This window comes from Schistocerca nitens, chromosome 5 (assembly GCF_023898315.1).
Source record: "Schistocerca nitens isolate TAMUIC-IGC-003100 chromosome 5, iqSchNite1.1, whole genome shotgun sequence".
Classification (NCBI taxonomy): domain Eukaryota; kingdom Metazoa; phylum Arthropoda; class Insecta; order Orthoptera; family Acrididae; genus Schistocerca; species Schistocerca nitens.
In genome coordinates, this window is record NC_064618.1 from 220386151 (window position 1) to 220405701 (window position 19551).

The 19551-nt window shown below is 44.0% G+C and overlaps 1 protein-coding gene across 2 annotated transcripts in view; it reads left to right on the plus strand.

The window, feature by feature from the left end:
• The window catches only part of LOC126259964 (muscle, skeletal receptor tyrosine protein kinase-like), a 725418-nt gene that overhangs the window by 687032 nt on the left and 18835 nt on the right, over positions 1–19551 (plus strand). For both annotated transcript variants that reach the window (XM_049957079.1, XM_049957078.1), the window contains exons 8-9: positions 6290–6463; positions 10108–10266. In XM_049957079.1, the coding sequence (XP_049813036.1) occupies positions 6290–6463; positions 10108–10266 (333 nt within the window). The remainder of the gene's footprint in view (positions 1–6289; positions 6464–10107; positions 10267–19551) is intronic.

Below are 19551 nucleotides of genomic sequence, written 5' to 3' on the forward strand. Positions count from 1 at the left end.
GTTGCTAGAGGAGGTGTAAACACTGAATCTTTCACATAACCCCCACACAGATCTACAAATTTTCGGGCAGATTCCGAACTTCGTTGTGCATCATAAGTTTGACGCTTTGTTTGAAATGCCGATCATCAACCCTATCACGACCAAGCAGTAGGTTTCTCACAAGGATCCCCTTGAGTGCGAGATTGCAAGTTCACTCTTTAGCAAGACACATTTGAAAGTGTTATGTTAACAATTATGACAGGAAAAAATATTAGCTGCTATGACTCATCATATGCATCAGGAGGGCGACAGAAAATGAGTGTTCCTGAGGTGCAGGGGTCAACCTTCTCTGGGATGTATATACCACATTTCACAAAATGGACATCGTCAACATTCAAGAAATGTTCAAAACAAACCATTAATTTGCACGACGAATGAAAAATGGCGCACCACAGTGATCACAAAGATTCGCGTTATCAAGATCGAAAGCGAACTCCAAACCTTGCAGGGCGTTAAGCTAGGTATCCACTCTTAAAGAATCCATATAGAATCTTGTTGGTATAAAGGGGTGATGAGAACCGATAGAATGTGATGGCATGCAACTGAATGCGGAACAGTCTGTCGTGGAGCTTATCATGAAACTGGCTATACTTTACGGCATAGTAGCAGATAATGCAGTCTCTCTCTCCAAGCATTAATCCTACCTTGCGGGGTCTGCTGTCATGGTTAACCGGATCTGGCGTGTTAATTTTAAGGGGTGGCCAGATGCTCTTTGTGTTGCCAGCCCATATCCCCCCCGGGATGGAATGTGCGTACCCCAACTGTCTGCATCTAGTGGAATCCATGGTGTAGTGCGAACGTGTTTCAAACGTCTGCGAGTCGTGCTACTGAGGCAGAACGTGGGGACCAGCCCAGTATTCATCTAGCAGGATGTGGAAAACCGCCTAAAAACCACATCCAGGCTGGCTGGCACACCGGCCCTCGTCGTTAGCCCGCCGGGGCCGGCGCTCCTAAGAGTCCAGGACGTAGCGCATTAGCGTTCTCAGCTACCCTGGCGGGTAGCAGCAGATAGTTCAATAATGTGTTTTAAACTGTGATTCCCGGTGCTATGAATAACAACGTTACATGATTTAGATACCTCTGTTTTTCCGGGTTCCTTTCATAACCATTACCTCCTCAGGTCCCGATTGGTTCGGACCAATTCCTTACTGGACGAGGAGATAAGTTTGTTTAAATCATATATAACTTTTCGGGCGAATTCTGCAGTTTGCTGTGCATCGTCAAGTTCACGCTTTATTTGAAATGTCGCTATCTTATGTCTTCCAATTCTATGGCACTGTTTGAAGCAATGTAACTATTCATTGCTTCCCTTCAAATCAGTGTAATCTTTGTTGAGTGTAATTGGGTATGCGTAAGGTAGAAGGTCACCATCTTGCTCATCCTGAAAATCGTATCAAGCACCACTGAAACGCGATAACACGAGTGCGCCTTGTCCTCCCTTGAATGTCCGTTGTTTTTCTTATGCACTACATGGTCATACTGCTACGAAGTTATTCAAAAGCTGTTCATAATTGTTTTTTCACTACACTGCTGATGGTCTTCCAGGTACGTACGTATGTTTAGTACCCGCTTCTTGGACAACATTGCCTTTTACTACTCGTACGTTTCACTGGAAACGGATCTGTGGCTCCCTGTCCGACAAGGATGATGAAATGCTTGGCTCAACGCATGTTTCAGCATCGCTTTCACTTGTATTCCTCATGGACATTTTACACACAGTCGAGCCTATACGACAACACGTATTCCACTGACTCATCTGCAGAAACGCTAATATTGCATCTGCCACTTGTTTCTCACTGTTAGAAATTCCTTGGGTTCATTTCTGACGAAATGTCAACTTCGGCAACTGTTGTCGATATAATGCAACGTTTGCTTTTCCTTTATCGTTTGCACTGCTCTGCTTTGTGCCAACACCACTAGCACTACAGCACTGTTGTGAACTACTCGTCGAGTAAGCAATTCAGTTACGCTCCTTACCCTCAAACCGTGCTCACCACTGGAAACCGCAGAGTGCCTCCACCTGTTGCCATTAGCAGCCAATATTGTGGGTGCACGGCACACACTATGTGGGGCATCGAATGCCGCTAACATTATTGCTCTTTCGCGACTCGCCGTCAAGGGGTTACTTGTCAGTTTCCAATTTAAGAATTCAGGAACATCGTAATGGAGACGAAGTGGAGCACCATCCTTTTGGTACGTGAAGTCTACACTGTCGGACCCAGCTGCTTGTTCTGTTCGTCGACTTCTGTGTGTTACGTATAGTGATGGGGAGCTCGTGAATGAGTCGTTTAAATGAACGCTTCACTCCAGTGAAGTGTGAACTAACCACTCAATTTCAGTGAACTGGTACTTAAACTCTCCACAGATAGTACACTCCACACTTTTTTTCTAGTTCGTTCACTCACTCTCTTCCCCTCTCCCTCTCCCACTACATTGGCGCTACGTCACTCATTCTCCCTTCACTTCAATTCTCCCTGTACTGCCCGTCGACGAATCGCGCGGTGAAATACACTTAGAACAACAGTTGCACTTTGCTTTCACATAACCTAAATCGGCGAAGAAACCCCAAATTTCATTACTTTTACGCGATCGCGTGTTGCTAGCCATTGTATAAGCGTGAACAGACACAAAAACTGCTTTCGAATAAAATAAAGAGGGATTTTACCTGAAATCGTACCAATGACTACAGGTAACAGTTTACGTTTTGAATTTAGAGGGTTATTATTCTCAATAAAAATAAAATCTCCAGGAAAACTTCTGAATAATTACTTAACGTAGGTATATAGACTTTGTGACAGTGGTAAACATACTCATTCTATTTTGGATTAAATTTTAAAAGGAACATAAACTTGGACTGCATTTCGTTGGTAGCCCTAGTTTTCAGTCTATAAATACAACAAATAAGGTTTCACTTGGCAGATGAAGACTCTTTTTGGCGCTTCATGAGAAAATGTCGAGTAAGATTAAACGTAATACCTTCTTTATATGTGACAGGCTTCTCTGTTTATCTTTCCTTTGTCCCCTTCGACCATCCTGTATTTAAGTTAACTCAGACGCTGTAAGACGCAAAACGTTGCGTGCACGTTACTGCATAGTTCGGCCATCTGTTGGTAAAAATATGAAGTATTACGAAGCTTTATTGTACGAGCGAGGCGAAGCGAGCGTAGCCGCGGCTGAACGGCGAACTGGGCAACTTCGCCAGGCTTCCGTACTTCATGAATGAACTACTTCATTTGAGCGCTTCAAGGCAAAGAGTGAAATGAATGAAGTACTTCACGGGAATGAACGAGTTCGACCCATCTCTAGTTACGTACGAAACTCGACCGCAAACGTTCAACCGTTTTTTCAAATGGTTCAAATGGCTCTGAGCACCATGGGACTTAACATCTGTGGTCATCAGTCCCCTAGAACTGAGAACTACTTAAACCTAACTAACCTAAGGACATTACACACATCCATGCCCGAGGCAGGATTCGAACCTGCGACCGTAGCAGTCGCGCGGTTCCGGACTGAGCGCCTAGAACCGCTAGACCACCGCGGCCGGCTCCCGTTTTTTCATTCACTGCTGGTAAACCCACTGATTTCTTCTTTAAGAGGCATACTGACGCTTTAAACGGCGGATATGGAGATGGCAGTTGGTGGATCTTCGTTTAACTTTGTTCTGAAGTGACTTTGAATGTCACAGCAGAGTGATATGAGTAATTTTCAAGGTCAACGTAAGTTTTCTTGTCGCTTGTCACCATCTTGCTTAATTTCTCACTGTTGCGCGTTCATGGCAGAAATCTGAAATGTGACTGCAGCTGTATAAAACGTTTTGAGTTTTTCTATGTATGTGTGGAATGTTCGTGACAGTATAGCAATTAATGTAACTAGAGTGAATTTATGAAATCGTTTCAGTCATTTATAATAATGCTGTATATATTTTCAGTACCTGTTATTGTCAGAGTAGAAACAGGAATCTGTTATCTGAATGAATATTGATATTTTGTAAAATATTTACTAACCAAGATCGCATATAGAAAAATAGGTTACTAGTTTCGACCATTTCCGGTCGTCTTCAGATCAGAAAGGTAAGTGGTGGGTGACAACTCAGAAATTGCATTCAGCGTTAATGATATTTACAAAAAAGTTTTAAAAGAATTATTGAACAGTACATACCAGAATATAAAAAGCAATGTCTAGGATAAGTTGGCTGTTAACAACGCATGTCAGTTTCGAACTGCTGCTTGTTAACAGCCAGTTGACAAGATTTTTTGTATGTCCAGCCTTTTCACTGGAGGTCTTTGCGACCACGGCCGTTCACTATGATCTTATTTATTGTCAGCGCTTCAATGCGCCATCTTCAGGCCTTAGTTCATGCTGAAGAGGTTATCACGATCCACATATACGCTGCATCAGTGCCCAACATAAGTGATTCACGCAGACTACCTGTAACAGTTACAGACAGTCTGCGTAAACCAGTTATGTTGGCCACTGATGCAGCGTATAGATGAAGCGTGATAATAACTTAAGCATCAACTAAGGTCTGAAGATGGCACAATGAAGCACCGAAACTGGTAGCTACACAATAAATAAGGACGGCTGTAGGCGTTTCATTTTCTTATAATAGCTGACAAAGTGTCCTCTTATCTTAGGGACTACTTTTAATATCCTGGTACGTACTGTTCAAAAATTTTGTCTAAATCCTTGCAAATACGAGGGTCACTCCAAAAGAAACGCACACTACTTTTTTTTTAAATCCATCTTTTATTCTACATGTTTGAAAGTCTTACAGTGTGTACATACATCCTTTAGGGACAATATTTTCATTTCTCCACATAATTTCCATCTCTCTCAACTGCCTTACGCCATCTTGGAACCAGCGCCTGTATCCCCGCACGGTAAAATTCTGGACCAACCTGTTGGAGCCACTGTTTGGCAGCGTGCACAAAGGAGTCATCACCTTCAAACCTTGTTCCACGAAAAGAATCTTTCAGTTTCCCAAAGAGATGACAGTCACATGGAGCCAGGTCAGGACTGTAAGGCGGGTGTTTCAGTGTTGTCCATCGCTTCCATGGTTTTTTGACTGACATGTGGCCGTGCATTGTCGTGCAACAGCAAAACATCCTGCTTTTGCCGATGTGGTCGAACACGACAGTCGAGCTTGAAGTTTCTTCAGTGTCGTCACATATGCATCAGAATTTATGGTGGTTCCACTTGGCATGATGTCTACAAGCAAGAATCCTTCGGAATCGAAAAACACCGTAGCCATAACTTTTCCAGTAGAAGGTGTGATTTTGAATTTTTTTTCTTGTGTGAATTTGCATGATGCCACTCCATTGATTGCCTCTTCATCTCTGGTGAAAAACGATGGAGCCATGTTTCATCACCTGTCACAATTCTTCCAAGAAATTCATCTCCACCATTCTCATACTCTTCCAAAAGTTCGCTGCATACCGTTTTTCCTGGAAACCCACCTGGCACAAACCTTTTTTAACGCCAACACTTTCAGTATTCTGCAAACACTTCCTTCCCCTATCCCAGCGTAGCGTGACAATTCGTTCATTGTGATGCGTCTGTCAGCAGTCACCAATTCGTTAACTCTCTGCACATTGTCTGAAGTGTGTGCAGTACGAGGCCTGCCGCTGCGAGGACAGTCCTCCATATTGCCGTGCCCGCTTTCATCACGTAACCTGCTTGCCCACCGATTAACTGTACTGCGGTCCATCGCAGCATCTCCATACAGCTTTTCCAACCTCTTTTGGATGTTTCCCACTGTCTCGTTTTCATAGCACTGGAATTCTATGACAGCACGTTGCTTCTGACGAACGTCAAATGTAGCAGCCATATTGAAGACATGCTGTGACGGCGCCACTCACGGGAACAGGTTGAACTACGTTTGAAAACAAGCGGGAATGCAGAATGAACACTGTATATTTACAAAAATAGTGTGCATTTCTTTTGGAGTGACCCTCGTACCATTAATGTTGAATGCAAATTCTGTCTAGTGACTCTCCCTTTCAATATATTTCAGCTGCAAAGATGACATGAAACGGTCGAAACTAGTATCTGTTTTCGTGTGTGCGATCTTGGCTAATAAGGTTGTACAATCAATCAGTATTCATTGCCGTATGTGGTTGTGTGTTTTATTAATGAATTGTCCTTGTATTTCACGAAAGGAAAGTAAATCAACGTTGTGTTCACCTGTTTTTTAATAAGAATGGAGCCTCGTTTGCTCGGCAGAACTGAGCACTGACCCATGTTCACGCAGGAGTCCCTGCTGCTGGTGGCGCGGCAGGTGGCGGACGGGATGAGCTACTTGGCGGCGCAGCGCTTCGTGCACCGAGACCTGGCGGCGCGGAACTGCCTCGTGGGCGCCGGGCTCTGCGTCAAGATCGCAGACTTCGGCATGAGCCGCGACGTCTACACCTGCGACTACTACAAGGTCAGCACCACTGCTAACATCAAGCACTTCCATGTTGTTCTCCATCTCTTCCTGCACATTTCACTCAGCTTAAAAGTTTCTTGTGTGAAACTAATCAGATAGGACGCGTAATTCAAAATTACAGTTACAGTGTTGCCCATGTGTTCTGATCCAGAACAGCCTCCTCTGTCCTAGTTTTGAATGCGAACATTAACTATGTAAACTACTTTTATGTGTGTGGTGCCAATTATTCTAAACTGAATCTGACAGTTCGTATAATACAGGGTGTTTCAAAAATGACCGGTATATTTGAAACGGCAATAAAAACTAAACGAGCAGCGATAGAAATACACCGTTTGTTGCAATATGCTTGGGACAACAGTACATTTTCAGGCAGACAAACTTTCGAAATTACAGTAGTTACAATTTTCAACAACATATGGCGCTGCGGTCTGGGAAACTCTATAGTACGATATTTTCCACATATCCACCATGCGTAGCAATAATGTGGCGTAGTCTCTGAATGAAATTACCCGAAACCTTTGACAACGTGTCTGGCGGAATGGCTTCACATGCAGAAGAGATGTACTGCTTCAGCTGTTCAATTGTTTCTGGATTCTGGCGGTACACCTGGTCTTTCAAGTGTCCCCACAGAAAGAAGTCACAGGGGTTCATGTGTGGCGAATAGGGAGGCCAATCCACGCCGCCTCCTGTATGTTTCGGATAGCCCAAAGCAATCACACGATCATCGAAATATTCATTCAGGAAATTAAAGACGTCGGCCGTGCGATGTGGCCGGGCACCATCTTGCATAAACCACGAGGTGTTCGCAGTGTCGTCTAAGGCAGTTTGTACCGCCACAAATTCACGAAGAATGTCCAGATAGCGTGATGCAGCAATCGTTTCGGATCTGAAAAATGGGCCAATGATTCCTTTGGAAGACATGGCGGCCCAGACCAGTACTTTTTGAGGATGCAGGGACGATGGGACTGCAACATGGGGCTTTTCGGTTCCCCATATGCGCCAGTTCTGTTTATTGACGAAGCCGTCCAGGTAAAAATAAGCTTCGTCAGTAAACCAAATGCTGCCCACATGCATATCGCCGTCATCAATCCTGTGCACTATATCGTTAGCGAATGTCTCTCGTGCAGCAATGGTAGCGGCGCTGAGGGGTTGCCGCGTTTGAATTTTGTATGGATAGAGGTGTAAACTCTGGCGCATGAGACGATACGTGGACGTTGGCGTCATTTGGACCGCAGCTGCAACACGGCGAACGGAAACCCGAGGCCGCTGTTGGATCACCTGCTGCACTAGCTGCGCGTTGCCCTTTGTGGTTGCCGTACGCGGTCGCCCTACCTTTCAGCACGTTCATCCGTCACGTTCCCAGTCCGTTGAAATTTTTCAAACAGATCCTTTATTGTATCGCTTTTCGGTCCTTTGGTTACATTAAACCTCCGTTGAAAACTTCGTCGTGTTGCAACAACACTGTGTTCTAGGCGGTGGAATTCCAACACCAGAAAAATCCTCTGTTCTAAGGAATAAACCATGTTGTCTACAGCACACTTGCACGTTGTGAACAGCACACGCTTACAGCAGAAAGACGACGTACAGAATGGCGCACCCACAGACTACGTTGTCTTCTATATCTTTCACATCACTTGCAGCGCCATCTGTTGTTGAAAATTGTAACTACTGTAATTTCGAAAGTTTGTCGGCCTGAAAATGTACTGTTTTCCCAAGCATATTGCAACAAACGGTGTATTTCTATCGCTGCTCGTTTAGTTTTTATTGCCGTTTCAAATATACCGGTCATTTTTGAAACACCCTGTACATTGACTACAAAGAACAGCTACCAATGATACACTCATGCTCATAAATTAAGGATAATGCCGATACATGGTGAAACAACGCTCTGGTGGGCGGTTTGCGGGTTTAAATCACCTCGGGGTATGACCATGCGGTGCATTTGACCTGCGGTCGTCGCACGGTGGCGCTGGCTGCAGTCCACTTAGGCAGAGGTGTGTTGGTGCATGTCAGACTACGGTGCAGCGAGTAAGTGTGCAGACGTTTCAAGACATGCTAATGGTGACTGTGTGTTGAAAATGGCTCAAAGAACACATGTTGATGACGTTGTGAGGGGTAGAATACTAGGGCGACTGGAGGCTGGTCTAATACAGCAGGTCTTAGCACGTGTCCTCCGTGTGCCACGAAGTGTGATCTCAAGATTATGGCAGCGATTCCAGCAGACTGTCCAGGCGCTACAGTATACGACGTCCACAGTGTACAATACCACAAGAAGACCGATATCTCACCATCATTGCCCGCAGACGGCCACGGAGTACTGCAGGTAGCCTTGCTCGGGACCTTACTGCAGCCACTGGAACAGTTGTCTCCAGACTCACTGTATACAGAGTACTGAACAGACATGGTTTATTCGCCCGGAGACCTGCAAGAGCATTCCACTAACCCCTGGTCACAGAAGAGCCCGTAAAGCCTGGTGTCAAGAACACAGTACATCATTAGAACAGTGGTCCCAGGTTATGTTCACGGACGAGTCCAGGTATAGCCCGAACAGTGATTGGCTCTGAGCACTATGCGACTTAACTTCTGAGGTCATCAGTCGCCTAGAACTTAGAACTAATTAAACCTAACTAACCTAAGCACATCACACACATCCATCCCCGAGGCAGGATTCGAACCTGCGACTGCAGCGGTCGCTCGGCTCCAGACTGTAGCGCCTAGAACGGCACGGCCACTCCGGCAGGCTGAACAGTGATTCTCGCCGGGTTTTCATCTGGCGTGAACCAGAAACCAGATACCAACCCATTAATGTCATCGAAAGGGACGTGTATGGAGGTCGTGGTTTGATGGTGTGGGGTGGGATTATGATTGGTGCACCTACACCCCTGCATATCTTTGACAGAGGAATGTAACAGGTCAGGTGTATCGGGACGTCATTTTGCACCAGTATGTCCGCCTTTTCAGGGGTGCAGTGGGTCCCACCTTCCTCCTGATGGTTGATAAGGCACGGCCCCACCGAGCTGCCATCGTGGAGGAGTACCTTGAAACAGAAGATATCAGGAGAATGGAGTGGCCTGCCTGTTTTCCAGACCTAAGCCCCATCGAGTACGTCTGGGATGCTCTCGGTCGACGTATCGCTGCACGTCTTCAAACCCCCTGGGCACTTCAGGAGCACTGATGCAAGAATGGGAGGCTATACCCCAGTAGCTGCTCGACCACCTGATCCAGAGTATGCCAATCCGCTGTGCGGCCTCTGTACGTGTGCATGGTGATCATATCCCATATTGATGGCGGGGTACAAGCGCAGGAAACAGTGGCGTTTTTTCAGCACATGCGTTTCGGGACGTTTTTCTCAACTTATCACCAATACCGTGGACTTATAGATCTGTGTCATGTGTGTTCCCTATGTGCCTATGCTATTAGCGCCAGTTTTGTGTAGTTCCACGTTGTGTGGCACCACATTCTGCAATTATCCTTACTTTATGAGCATTAGTGTACACAGAATAGCTTCCTCATCGATCACAACACACTGGATAACTGTCACTTATTGAATCTGTGCCTTGTTAGAATAAGGATGTACTGAGTCATATGAAAATTTTACAAATGATTACCTCACCGCTAGTAAACCACACCCTCTGTTGCAGGTGGGCGGGTCGCGGATGCTACCGGTGCGCTGGATGGCACCTGAGAGTGTGCTGTACGGCCGCTTCACGCTCGAGTCCGACGTCTGGTCCTTCGGCGTTGTCCTTTGGGAGATCTTCAGCCTCGGCAAGCAGCCCTACTACGGACAGTCCAACGAGGAGGTCAGTACAGCTAACTGCTCATTGCTAAACGAGCATTAAAATCACTGAGGAATTATTAAAGTAATCCACCAAGAATGTACAAAATCATCAATAAGACTTAGTCAAAATTCAATTCTTATAATCCGACATGATGATCTCTCCACTGGCAAAAGATACCGGAATAGTCCCCCATTCGGATCTCCGGGAGGGGACTGCCAAGGGGGAGATTACCATGAGAAAAAGATTAAATAATCTACGAAAGGATAACGTTCTACGAGTCGGGGCGTGGAAATTCAGAAGCTTGAACGTGGTAGGGAAACTAGAAAATCTGAAAAGGGAAATGCAAAGGCTCAATCTAGATATAGTAGGGGTCAGTGAAGTGAAGTGGAATGAAGACAAGGATTTCTGGTCAGATGACTATCGGGTAATATCAACAGCAGCAGAAAATGGTATAACAGGTGTAGGATTCGTTATGAATAGGAAGGTAGGGCAGAGGGTGTGTTACTGTGAACAGTTCAGTGATCGGGTTGTTCTAATCAGAATCGACAGCAGACCAACACCGACAACGATAGTTCAGGTATACATGCCGACGTCACAAGCTGAAGAGGAACAGATAGAGGAAGTGTATGAGGATATTAAAAGGGTAATGCAGTATGTAAAGGGGGACGAAAATCTAATAGTCATGGGCGACTGGAATGCAGTTGTACGGGAAGGAGTAGAAGAAAAGGTTACAGGAGAATATGGGCTTGGGACAAGGAATGAAAGAGGAGAAAGACTAATTGAGTTCTGTAACAAGTTTCAGCTAGTAATAGCGAATACCCTGTTCAATAATCACAAGAGGAGGAGGTATACTTGGAAAAGGCCGGGAGATACGGGAAGATTTCAATTACATTACATCATGGTCAGACAGAGATTCCGAAATCAGATACTGGATTGTAAGGCGTACCCAGGAGCAGATATAGACTCAGATCACAATATAGTAGTGATGAAGAGTAGGCTGAAGTTCTAGATTTTAGTCAGGAAGAATCAATACGCAAAGAAGTTGGATACGGAAGTACTAAGGAATGACGAGATACGTTTGAAGTTCTCTAACGCTATAGATACAGCAATAAGGAATAGCGCAGTAGGCAGTACAGTTGAAGAGGAATGGACATCTCTAAAAAGGGCCATCACAGAAGTTGGGAAGGAAAACATAGGTACAGTGAAGGTAGCTGCGAAGAAACCATGGGTAACAGAAGAAATACTTCAGTTGATTGATGAAAGGAGGAAGTCAAACATGTTCCGGGAAAATCAGGAATACAGAAATACAAGTCGCTGAGGAATGAAATAAATAGGAAGTGCAGCGAAGCTAAGACGAAATGGCTGCAGGATAAATGTCAAGACATCGAAACAGATATGATTGTCGGAAGGACAGACTCAGCATACAGGAAAGTCAAAACAACCTTTGGTGACATTGAAAGCAACGGTGGTAACATTAAGAGTGCAACGGGAATTCCACTGTTAAATGCAGAGGAGAGAGCAGATGGATGGAAAGAATATATTGAAAGCCTCTATGAGGGTGAAGATTTGTCTGATGTGATACAAGAAGAAACAGGAGTCGATTTAGAAGAGATAGGGGATCCAGTATTGGAATCGGAATTTAAAAGAGCTTTGGAGGACTTACGGTCAAATAAGGCAGAAGGGATAGATAACATTCCATCAGAATTTCTAAAATCATTGGGGGAAGTGGCAACAAAACGACTATTCACGTTGGTGTGTAGAATATATGAGTCTGGCGATATACCATCTGACTTTCGGAAAAGCATCATCCACACAATTCTGAAGACGGGAAGAGCTGACAAGTGCGAGAATTATCGCACAATCAGCTTAACAGCTCATGCATCGAAGCTGCTTACAAGAATAATATACAGAACAATGGAAAAGAAAATTGAGAATGCGCTAGGTGACGATCAGTTTGGCTTTAGGAAAAGCAAAGGGGCGAGAGAGGCAATTCTGACGTTACGGCTAATAATGGAAGCAAGGCTAAAGAAAAATCAAGACACTTTCATAGGATTTGTCGACCTGGAAAAAGCGTTCGACAATATAAAATGGTGCAAGCTGTTCGAGATTCTGAAAAAAGTAGGGGTAAGCTATAGGGAGAGACGGGCCATATACAATATGTACAACAACCAAGAGGGAATAATAAGAGTGGACGATCAAGAACGAAGTGCTCGTATTAAGAAGGGTGTAAGACAAGGCTGTAGCCTTTCGCCCCTACTCTTCAATCTGTACATCGAGGAAGCAATGATGGAAATTAAAAAGAAAGGTTCAGGAGTGGAATTAAAATACAAGGTGAAAGGATATCAATGATGCGATTCGCTGATGACATTGCTATCCTGAGTGAAAGTGAAGAAGAATTAAATGATCTGCTGAACGGAATGAACAGTCTAATGAGTACACAGTATGGTTTGAGAGTAAATCGGAGAAAGACGAAGGTAATGAGAAGTAGTAGAAATGAGAACAGCGAGAAACTTAGCAGCAGCATTGATGGTCATGAAGTCAATGAAGTTAAGGAATTCTGCTACCTAGGCAGTAAAATAACCAATGACGGACGGAGCAAGGAGGACATCAAAAGCAGACTCGCTATGGCAAAAAAGGCATTTCTGGCCAAGAGAAGTCTACTGATATCAAATACCGGCCGTAATTTGAGGAAGAAATTTCTGAGGATGTACGTCTGGAGTACAGCATTGTATGGTAGTGAAACATGGACTGTGGGAAAACCGGAACAGAAGAGAATCGAAGCATTTCAGATGTGGTGCTATAGACGAATGTTGAAAATTAGGTGGACTGATAAGGTAAGGAATGAGGAGGTTCTACGCAGAATCGGTAAGGAAAGGAATATGTGGAAAACACTGATAAGGAGAAGGGACAGGATGATAGGACATCTGCTAAGACATGAGGGAAGGACTTCCATGGTACTAGAGGGAGCTGTAGAGGGCAAAAACTGTAGAGGAAGACAGAGATTGGAATACGTCAAGCAAATAATTAAGGACGTAGGTTGCAAGTGCTACTCTGAGATGAAGAGGTTAGCACAGGAAAGGAATTCGTGGCGGGCCGCATGAAATCAGTCAGTAGACTGATGACCAACAAAAAAAAATAATTCGACCTGGAGCAATGAGCGGTATAAAAGATGCTTTGAGGAGTGGCACTAATGTCCAAGATGAAAGAATATCAAGATTTGTTGATGACAGAGCTATGGTTAGTGAAGGCGGGTAAGAGTAGCAGGCCCCACTGAATGGCGTGGTCGGCTAACCAGTAATATCTCCTCTCTATTTAACTCCTACTGCAGTTGTTTTCATTGATCTCTGTTTCACTTTGAGTGCCAGCTTTTCTCTCTCACAATCACTCTTTCTCTCCCACTGGCACTATCTCCTCTCCCTTCCACCGTCACTGTCCCTCTGCAGCCGGCCGTTGTGGCCGAGCGGTTCTAAACGCGTCAGTCCTGAACTACGTGGCTGCTACGGTTGCAGGTTCGAATACTGCCTCGGGCATGGATGTGTGTAATGTCCTTAGGTTAGTTAGGTTTAAGTAGTTCTAAGTCTAGGGGACTGATGACCTCAGATGTTAAGTCCCATTGTGCTTAGAGCCATTTGAACCATTTTTGTCCCTCTGCTACTCTTTTTCAGCATAAACAGCGCAAATATTTTGGCATGTCAAGATTGTTGTTGAGGAAGGCGTAATGAGGACTGGCGCAGCTGGTTCCCCATTTTCTGGCAAAGTCTTTCTTAGTTTCCAACAGGAACATTCTTCCACTGGTGTGCTTCTTATATGAAGCGAATTCTATAGGTCAATACAGTTTTAACAGTTTATTTATATACTTCGACATATTTATATACTTTGATACGTATGAGTAACATACAAGTACGCGTAATATGAGGTTAACATAAAATCGTTTGCTTTACATTTTTTTCTGGATACTTTGCTCATCGATAGGAATTCATCGAAAACTCCCGCCTTATCTTTTGTGTCTTAAAAGAGTAAAAATGTTATTAGACACATTTTTTGTATTTGCAGTCTTTCCAGTTTTACATAACTTTTGCCGTAATTTTAAGTTAGTTTCGGGCACGTTAATATTCTTTGTAGCCCCCTTTTTGTCACTGGCGCTCCACCTTGGGCATATTTGTGTAGGCTAAATTGTCCACTGTACAGACACTGTGCGCTATGTTTTATGGTTAAAAAAATACTAAAACCATAGCTTGGTGACCTCAGAACCCTTTTGATAACCCTAGAACCCTTGCCATCTGTTCACTACGTCAGTTAAAACAAAATTTTCGCTTCAGACCGGATATTAGCTGAATAACTGCGATAACTTTCAACCTCTGAATCTTGGTAATGGATCATAATATCGAAAAAAGTTTCAAGTTTCTCCGGGAACATTGTCTTAATAACATATAGTAAAACTTTCTACGTTTTGCCATGAACAGAAATTAGAGAAGCGGTCAGCCCAGCAGTTGGTACTTTTACTGCCCAAGAATCATGGTTTTTCGGGTGTATCTTGACAACGGATACAGATTTTCGAAAACGGATGGTGTTCCTAGATGAATGTCTAAATAATGTACAGTTGAAATCTGAGTCATTTGCTATGGCTAGTTATTTAAATAATGGCGACCTGCGGTGCAAAACGGCTAAAAACCTGTTCTTGCGTCTTTCTGTATAAGCACGGTAACTTTGAACCTCTGGATCTCGATAACGGATAAAGATACGCTCAGTTTTGGCCTGATGCCGCAACAGCTGTTCAGTATTCCAAAAAAAAAAGAAAGAGCACAGGATACGTTACAAGTGTTTTATTAATAATGACGTCTTTAGCGCGGCTAGTGCATCTCCACATTATCTTGAGCAGCGGAGACCGCATTAGTCATATTTAATAGCCATTGCGGACTCTGCTGTTCAAGATAATCTAAAAATGCGGGTAACGCGTCATTATTAATAAAACACTCGCAACAGAGATTGTTTTCTATTTTTTGGAATATCGATAAAAGTTTCGAAATTATCCAAGAATAACGTCTTAAGATCATACGGAAAAAATTTCAAAGATCTGCCATGAATGTAAATTTTAGAAGTGGACATCCCCACAATTAATGCTTTCCGTATCCAAACATCATGGATTTTGAGCTTTTCTCAGGAACTGCCCGTGGTCAAAAGGTGTTTTATAAGCCAGCCAACATCCACCCTCGACTACACCTAACACAAAAGAGCCAACCAATGCACCATTTGTCTGCGATGGAGGACGTGTGCAACGTTTGAATTTTGATACCGTACTGAAGGACAGCTACAGCATGCCCGTTCTTCCGATAGGTCTACAAATGGTTGCTACACCAACGGCTATCCAAAACATTTGACCTTTTGTCTCTGTGATCAATAGAAGCCAAGACATGACCCCCTGAAAAATAACATTGCCTGCGGCCCTTTGGAGATCGAGCACGGGCCGATACATTACAATCTTTGGACGACAGTGTACAGGGTGAGCATAAAATCTTTCCATGATTACAAAAATTTTTCTAAAGAGATATGCTGTCCTAGACAGATATAGGCATGCGGTTAGTTGCAAATGGTAAGGTAACACATACTGCTTTTTTTTTAATACATTGTCACGTGCACTTCGTTTATTGCCCGTGGAATGTCTAGATGATACTCAATTTCCAAGTCTTTGTCATCATGTCTTTTGTCATCGTCTCTACAGCAAATAGATTTGTGCCGTAAGAGTCTGCACATTAGGCACTAGTGAAATGAAAACTTTATCCTTAACGTAACCCCACAAAAAATTGAATTATGGCTGCTGAAAGTTTTGGCTATTCTATTTAACAGTCGCTAGTGATCCATCTCTCCGGAAAGGTTTCATCCAAGAAAGTAGCAAACAAATAATCCTCAGTATCGCCGAGCACCATCGTGTGAAACATTAACCATAGTTAAATTCCTGTAACTGAAGTCCAAGGTGAAGCTCCAACATGTCCAGGTAGACTGTTACAGTAATGGTAGGCTCAGTGGAAAACAAAATTCCAATAACTGCGTTGTCCATTAAGCCACATACCATACATTCACTTTTGGCCTGTCCCTTATCTTGTGAACGACGATATATGGCTTCTCTGAACTAAAGACCCGCTCATAATGTCTGTTTACTTCCCCGGTAATGTGAAAAGTCGCTAAATCGAAAATACAAACCTTATTAAAGTAATTATCGTTCGTATCTATTCGATCACCATGTTTCTATAAAAACACGTCTGGACCTATCAATTTGCTGCGAAGCTTCTAGTAAAATTTTCATCACAGTGTTCTGAATATGCCTGTCTGGTAACGTGACATGTAGATTTCCGCGGACTGCGTCGAAACGCTGTCTCCACGAGGTCCACAGTCTCGTCAGTGCTTCGGGTGTACGTCTTTTTGTATTGTCACCAACACTGGCAGTCTCTTAACTTTTCATACCATTCTTCGATGCTCTTCACATCTGGTAGACCTCGACCGAACTGTCGCTGAACTGTAAAACGGCACCGTGTTTCCTGAAACTACAAAACACATTGCACTTTCTTCTATGCAAACGCCTTTATGACAGCACTCCTGTATTACGCTACCTCTGATAAGAAAACAGAAATTATATGCTCTCAGAACACAAGTAGATGTACCTCTAGCAAACATTTAGGAGTTAAACTAACATTTGCAACAAAACGCTTAGCTGTATCAAGCATAGTTCCTTAGAAATAAATTTGAGAAGTCAAAGAAATTCTCTACTACTGGCCATTAAAATTGCTACACCACGAAGATGACGTGCTACTGACGCGAAATTTAACTGACAGGATGAAGATGCTGTGATATGTAATTGATTAGCTTTTCAGAGCATTCACACAAGGCTGGCGCCGGTGGCGACACCTACAACGTGCTGACATGAGGAAAGTTTCCAACCGATTTCTCATACACAAACAGCAGTTGACTGGCGTTGCCTGGTGAAACGCTGTTGTGATGCCTCGCGTAAGGAGGAGAAATGCGTACCCTCACGTTTCCGACTTTGATAAAGGTCGGATTGTAGCCTATCGCGATTGCGGTTTATCGTATCGCGACATTGCTGCTCGCTTTGGTCGAGATCCAATGACTGTTAGCAGAATATGGAATCGGTGGGTTCAGGAGGGTAATACGGAACGCCGTGCTGGATCCCAACGACCTCGTATCACTAGCAGTCGAGATGACAGCCATCTTATCCGCATGGCTGTAACGGATCGTGCAGCCACGCCTCGATCCCTGAGTCAACAGATGGGGACGTTAGCAAGACAACAACCATCTGCATGAACAGTTCGACGATGCTTGCAGCAGCATGGACTATCAGCTCGGAGACCACGGCTGCGGTTACCCTTGACGTTGTATCAGAGACAGGAGCATCTGCGATGGTGTACTCAGCGACGAACCTGGGTGCACAAATGGCAAAACGTCATTTTTTCGGATGAATCCAGGTTCTGTATACAGCATCATGATCGTCACGTCTGTGTTTGGCGACATCGCGGTGAACGCACATTGGAAAGGTGTATTCGTCATCGCCATACTGGCGTATCACCCGGCGTGATGGTATGTGATGCCATTGGTTACACGTCTCGATCACCTCTTGTTCGCACTGACGTCACTTTGAACAGCGGACGTTACATTTCAGATGTGTTACGACCCGTGGCTCTACCCTTCATTCGGTCCCTGCAACACCCTACATTTCAGCAGGATAATGCACGACCGCATGTTGCAGGTCCTGTACGGGCCTTTCTGGATACAGAAAATGTTCGACTGCTGCACTGGCCACCACATTCTCCAGATCTCTCACTAACTGATTGGTCAATGGTGGTCGAGCAACTGGCTCATCACAATACGCGAATCACTACTCTTGATTAACTGTGGTATCGTGCTGATGCTGCATGGGCAGCTGTCCCTGTGCACGCCATCCAAGCTCTGTTTGACTCAGTGCCAATGCGTATCAAGGCCGTTATTAGGACCAGAGTTGGTTGTTCTGGGTACTGATTTCTCAGGATCTATGCACCCAAATTGCGTGAAAACGTAATCACATGTCAGTTCTAGTATAATATATTTGTCCAATGGATACCCGTTTATCATTTGCATTTCTTCTTGGTGTAGCAATTTTAATGGCCAGTAGTGTATATGCCCACATTGTATATAGGGCAAAACTTATGTCATTGTTGAGTGTGAGACATTTTAGAAAAATTAAATGTAAGAACAAATGCCAACGGTCTAGTAATGGAAATTAAAAAGAAAGTGGCGCTTGCCACACAAAAAGAGCATCAGTGTATTAGAAATGCCATTTGTTTAAAATTTCACTCAGCTGAGTAAATCAGGTAGAACAGGCATCAAGCAATAACGTTTTCATGAAACACAAGAGCCATATCATTAAAAAATGAGAAGTACCATTTTAATGAGACATAAGACCCAATCAATGAAGGACACATTTTCTTTGCAGAATTAAAGTACTGGATGAATGTGAATCAAAGGGAGCTGTCAGGTGAGAGACCCCGTCGTCTTTTGTTCCTCTGTGCCACAATGGCCCCTTCCCTAGCGACGTATGCTGGTTGTGTTTTCTTAAACGTATCTCTTGAGTGTAGGTGACTGTATATAGTTTGGTGTGATGATGTGCTGTAAGATGAGAGGATAAAACCTGGCATCTGTACGCACTCTGCTCCTCTCGAATAGCACTAAGGGGGCTGTTGAGCTTAACGTCCCTATCCGAATGATGGATTCACATCAATAACGTCACGTGCCCTCACACCGTAGGACACAATTTAATCCATGAAAGCGGTGTGAAGACTGGTAATCGGAAAATTGGCGCCACCACTTTTCCTCCACTTGCCGGCCAAACTTGTGATGAAATTTTCTGCCAGTTATCGGTTATCTCTGATCGAGCTCAACCACATGGACGTGCATTAGAAACCTGAGTACGGAGGCGGGTACATTACTTACCTCATATTTGATAGGTTTTTCGATTTCATTTTCAATTATCTGGGGTAATAGTCAACAAAATTCTTCTTAGCCTGAGACCGCACTGTCAACGTGTAAAACTTCTGACCTTTTGGCAATATCGATTTTCCCTAGAACTCGATGTAGGGTGCTTGGGAGTCACCAAATTGAATCGTACGAAAAAGGGTTCTAATGGCTCCGAGCACTATGGGGCTTAACATCTGCGGTCATCTGTCCCCTAGAACTTAGAACTACTTAAACCTAACTAACCTAAGGACATCACACACATCCATGCCCGAGGCAGGATTCGAACCTGCGACCGTAGCGGTCACG